The sequence below is a fragment of the Camellia sinensis genome, chromosome 8 (assembly GCF_055761805.1).
Source record: "Camellia sinensis isolate YWXY chromosome 8, ASM5576180v1, whole genome shotgun sequence".
Lineage (NCBI taxonomy): Eukaryota > Viridiplantae > Streptophyta > Magnoliopsida > Ericales > Theaceae > Camellia > Camellia sinensis.
Genome location: NC_138968.1, coordinates 115,035,258 through 115,040,817, shown reverse-complemented (window position 1 = coordinate 115,040,817; position 5,560 = coordinate 115,035,258). Strand labels below are relative to the sequence as shown.

Sequence of the window (5,560 nt, the reverse complement as noted above, 5' to 3'; positions counted from 1 at the left end):
AAGTTGGATGAAGAAGTTTACATGACCCAGCCTCAAGGTTTCATTAATGCCTCTACTCCTACACATGTCTGCAAACTTCAAAAAGCCTTGTATGGGCTCAAACAAGCTCCTCGAGCTTGGTATTCGACTTTCTCATCCTTTCTCATTACTCAAGGGTTTCATCACAGTCACTCCGACTCCTCTCTGTTCATCCGCCAGACTTCTGCTCATCTCACCATCTTGCTTATCTATGTGGATGACATTTTAGTTACTGGTAGTGATTCTTCTGTTATTCAGTCTTTGCTCCATCACATGCATGTTGCTTTTTCCATGAAGGAGCTCGGTGATATCTCCTATTTTCTTGGAATTTCAGTTCTTTCCACCTCTCCAGGTTACTTTCTTTCCCAGCCGAAATATGCCACTGACTTACTTCATAAAGATGGCATGCTGGAGTGTAAACCTTGTTCAACACCTATGGCCATTAAGCCTTCCTCCTCCACTTCCGATGATCTCCCTTACTCTCAGCCCCAGCTTTACAAGAGTCTAGTTGGTGCTCTTCAGTACTTGACCATCACTCGCCCAGACATTTCATTGGCAGTCAATCATGCTTGCCAGCATATGCATGCACCCACCATTGTGCATTTTGCCCTGGTTAAACGCATTCTTCGCTATGTAAAAGGCACCCTCACTCATGGTCTTCGCTTTACTCCTGGGCCCTTTACTCTTCATGCCTTTACCGATGCTAATTGGGCTGGAGATTCTCTGGATCGCAGGTCTACGTCTGGGTTTTGTGTGTTTTTAGGACCCAACCTCATCTCTTGGTCTGCTAAAAAGCAGCCAACAGTTTCTCGCTCATCTACTGAAGCTGAATATCGGTCCATGGCTTCCACCACTGCTGAACTTGTCTGGTTACAACAGCTGCTCAAGGATCTTTGTATTTCTTCTTCTACACCTCATGTCCTTTGGTGTGATAACATTTCTGCCATGGCCTTGGCTTCTAACCCTGTTTTCCACTCCCGTTCAAAGCATATAGAAGTGGACTGTCATTTTATTCGTGAGCGTGTTGCCTCCAAGCACCTTTCTCTTGCTTACATTCCTACCTCTGACCAGGTCGCTGATATCTTCACTAAACCTTTAACTTCAGCCAGATTTCACTATCTCAAAGCCAAACTTCTGGTGCTTCCACGCCCCATCTGTTTGCAGGGGAATGATAAAAGTGTAAGTTCCAGAGCTCACTCCAGAGAGCAGCACTCCAGCCCAAGCTCACAACAGCAGCAGCAGATTAAACTTCCTCATACTAATGATAACAGAACTCGTGGAATTGGTTAGCTTAGACTTTTAGATATAGTTAGTTACAGAGAGGTAGATATAGTTAGTTAAGAGTTTGTTATAACAAACTCTTAACCACTTGTATAAATACTTGTAACCAAGTTGTTATTAAATGTGAAAAAATAAGAGATCATTCTGATCTTTTTCAATTTGGACCCTAGCCAATGGGGGTTATTTATTGGCACAGAAACTAGTTTCTTTTGGGGCTTTACCACCGGCCTATGTGTGGTTCTGGGCCTTGTCACGGGCTATGTGACCGTAGTCAATAAGACTTGGGTTTTGTGAATCAAATCATTGAACCATCTGAATATCGAACCATCGATTTGAACAATGAATTACTTTGAATTATCTTGTTGGCTTTTCATTTAAAATGTATTGTACATTGTTTATTTTTAGCTATGAAACCATCTTACAAAATAATTGTTCATTTATTGAACTGTAGAAAAATTTATATTTATTGATTATCAATTTATTTATTTATTTTTTATACTTGATCCAGCTGGCAGTGATGGTTGGCTATTTACTAGGCTGTCTAGCTTACCCTTATTTTATTTTTTTCAGATTCTGAAGAGTAGAGCTGCGCGGGATTTTTTTTTACATATGGGAGTGCCGAGAGTAGGACTATGATTTAAGTACTTGGATTATTTGTTTTGTTAATGGATTTTATTAGTAGACTTGGTGGATAATTTCATATGATAAGAATAATCAATTTTTTTTATGGATTTTAGTATTATGATAATTAAGGATTTGATTGGAGTATTTTACATTGTTAGTTATGTGTTGGACTCTTAGCCTTGCATGCTCACTTAAATGAGTGTGCGGCGTTGTCACGGAGCTTGGGACGTGACAATTTAGTGGTATCAGAGCCAGGTTGTAATTTTTAAAGGCTAGTATAAAATAGTGGTGAGATTGGGTAGATATAGGATTGGGAACGCTTATAATTTGATATAATGTTATTTTTATTTACTTGTTATAGGGACTTGAGAATAGAATAAGATAGGATTTTATTAGTGATGCATTAAGGTTGCAATGGAACATGAGGAGACATTGGCAAATATGGCTAGGAATACACGCCAGGGTCAAACGAATCGACGGACTGGTAATAGCAATCGGCGAGGGAATGTGACTAATAATGGTAGTGGTTCTCAAGCAGTCGGAGGAAATCAGGGGCAAGAGTTGGGACACCAAGAACAAGCTGCAATCCCCAATCCAATTGAAATGGTTCAAGTGCTTCAAACGTTGGCCGGGGTGGTGCAACAACAAACCACCATAGGGAATAACTTGACTGGACTTATGGAGCAACAGCAGCAGATGCAGCCAGGTGTTGGGCCACAACCAAGGCCACGTTGTAACATTACCGAGTTTAAGAAGATAGCCTTGGCATTTGACGGAGCCACAGACCCTTTGGAGGCTGAAAAATGGTTGACAAAAATGGAGAAGTTGTTTCCCGTTTTTGAGTGTACGGATGATCAGAAGGTGACCTATGCTACGTTTATGCTACAAGGGATAGCTAATGATTGGTGGCAGATGGAGAAGCGCATACACGAGCATGATGCCAACCCCTATACATGGGAAAGGTTTAAGAAGGCATTCAATGAGAAATACTTCCCTAGGAGTGTTCGTCTACAAAAACAGAGGGAATTTTTGAAATTGGAGCAAGGGAATAAGACGGTTGCAGAATATGAAGCTAAGTTTACGAAGTTGTCTAAATTTGCATCAGCATTTGAAGCAGATGAGGATAGCAGAGCACGAAAGTTTGAAGCTGGACTAAGAACGAACATTATGCAACAAGTGGTTCCTTTCGAGTTACCTACTTTTGGAGCAGTGTTGAATAAGGCTTTGCTAGTTGAGAGTGGCCTTACCAGAGCCCAAGAAGAGAAAGAAGAGAATTATAAGAAGAGGCCTAGTTCTTCCAACTTCCAAACTAACAATTCGAAGGGTAATGCTAAGAGTCAAAACACTTCTTCGGTTGGGAGTTGGGGAAGTCGAACTATGGGTAGTAGTGTTGATAAGAAGAATGATCGGGTACAATGCACTAGGTGTAATGGATTTCATCCGGATAGTGAGTGTCGTTGGAATACTGGGGCTTGTTTCTCTTGCGGGCAACAGGGGCACAGGATAGCTGATTGCCCTAATCGGAAGGGGCATGAGATTGAACAGAAAACATGGACAAATAAAGGAGCATCAACAGACAAAGGGTCTTCAGGAAGTCAAAAGAAAAATGGAGGTCATAAGCCAAAGACTCAGGGTCGAGTGTACGCACTCACGCAACAAGATGTTCAAACTTCCAACACGGTGGTGTCAGGTACTGTTTTAGTGTCTTCTGTTTATGCACATGTGTTATTTGATTCTGGTGCTACAAATTCATTTGTGTCTATGGGATTTGTTAAGAAACATGGATGGAAATGTGTCTCTAGAGAGATCGACTTATGTGTTGAAACCCCGATAGGAGGGGTTATGGTTGCTGACTTAATTTGCAAATCTCATGTGGTTAGTATAGATGACAGGAAATTGCTTGTAGACTTAACTGTTTTAGATATGCGAGACTTTGACATAATTCTTGGAATGGATTGGTTGGCAACCAATTATGCTTCTGTTGATTGTCGAGGCAAAAGGGTAGTATTTCAGATTCCTAATCAACCAGAATTTTGCTTTGTGGGTAGTGGAGTTAACACTCCTCTTCTGGTAATCTCAGCTTTGCAAGCTAGACGGTTGTTAAGGAATGGTTGCGAGGGCTATTTAGCTTCTGTGAGAGATACCCATGAGATTGAATTGAAGTTAGAGGATATTCTAGTTGTGAAGGAATTTCCTGATGTTTTTCCTGAAGAGTTACCGGGGTTGCCACTAGATAGAGAGATTGAGTTTGCCATTGAATTGATACCTGGCGCGGGTCCTATCTCCAAGGCTCCGTATCGGATGGCCCCAGCAGAGTTGAAAGAGTTGAAGGAACAGTTACAAGAGTTACTAGATAAGGGCTTTATTAGGCCTAGTGTTTCTCCTTGGGGTGCGCTCGTTTTATTTGTGAAAAAGAAGGATGGTAGTTTTCGCCTTTGCATTGATTATCGAGAGTTGAACAAGGTGACAATCCGAAATAAATATCCTTTGCCTAGGATAGATGACCTATTTGATCAGTTGCAAGGAGCACAAGTCTTTTCTAAGATTGACCTTCGTTCTGGCTATCACCAGTTGAAGGTTAAGACGGAAGATATACCTAAGACAGCCTTCAGAACTAGGTATGGGCATTATGAATTTTTAGTGATGCCGTTTGGGTTGACCAATGCGCCTGCAGCTTTTATGGATTTAATGAACAGAGTATTTAAACCCTTCTTAGATCAGTTTGTGGTAGTTTTTATTGATGACATTCTTGTGTACTCAAAGAGTAAAGAGCGGCACGAAGAACATCTGAGAATAGTGTTGCAGATATTAAGGGAGAAGAAATTATTTGCTAAATTAAAGAAGTGTGAATTTTGGCTGGAGAGTGTATCATTTTTGGGTCATGTGATATCTAAAGATGGGGTGTCTGTTGACCCCAAGAAAGTGGAGGCGGTGGTGGAATGGAATCGGCCTACTAGTGTCACTGAAATTCGTAGCTTCTTGGGTTTAGCAGGATATTATAGAAGGTTCGTTGAGGGATTTTCCCGAATTTCTATGCCTTTAACTCGTTTAACACAAAAAGGGGTTAAATTTGAGTGGTCTGATGATTGTGAGAAGAGTTTCCAAGATCTAAAGAGTCGATTGGTGTGTGCTCCAGTACTTATAGTTCCGTCCGGAGATGAAGGTTTTACCATCTATAGTGATGCATCGAAGATGGGCTTGGGTTGTGTCCTGATGCAAAATGATAAGGTAGTGGCATACGCGTCTAGGCAGTTGAAGCCATATGAGCAGAATTATCCTACGCATGATTTGGAGTTGGCTGCCGTGGTGTTTGCATTGAAAATCTGGAGGCACTACTTGTATGGGGTGAAATGTAAGATATTCACTGATCATAAAAGTTTAAAGTATATTTTCACTCAAAAAGAATTGAATATGAGGCAAAGGCGATGGTTGGAGCTATTAAAGGACTATGATTTGACTATCAATTATCATCCAGGAAAAGCCAATGCAGTGGCGGATGCCTTGAGTAGAAAGACCCCGAGTAATTTGGCTACCTTGATCACTAACCAAAAGAATATCTTAGAGGACTTGCGAAGGTTGAATATTGAGATTAGATGGCACAACCATGGAGTGCAGTTGGCAAACCTTAGGGTTCAAC

The 5,560-nt window shown here is 41.1% G+C and overlaps 1 protein-coding gene across 1 annotated transcript; it reads left to right on the top strand.

The window, feature by feature from the left end:
- Positions 1 to 2,601: 2,601 nt before the first annotated feature.
- LOC145797984 (uncharacterized) lies at positions 2,602 to 4,498 on the top strand. Its single transcript, XM_082885430.1, has 2 exons — positions 2,602 to 4,268; positions 4,495 to 4,498. Exons 1-2 carry the CDS (start codon positions 2,602 to 2,604, stop codon positions 4,496 to 4,498), a joined length of 1,671 nt encoding a protein of 556 aa, XP_082741556.1.
- Positions 4,499 to 5,560: the final 1,062 nt, after the last annotated feature.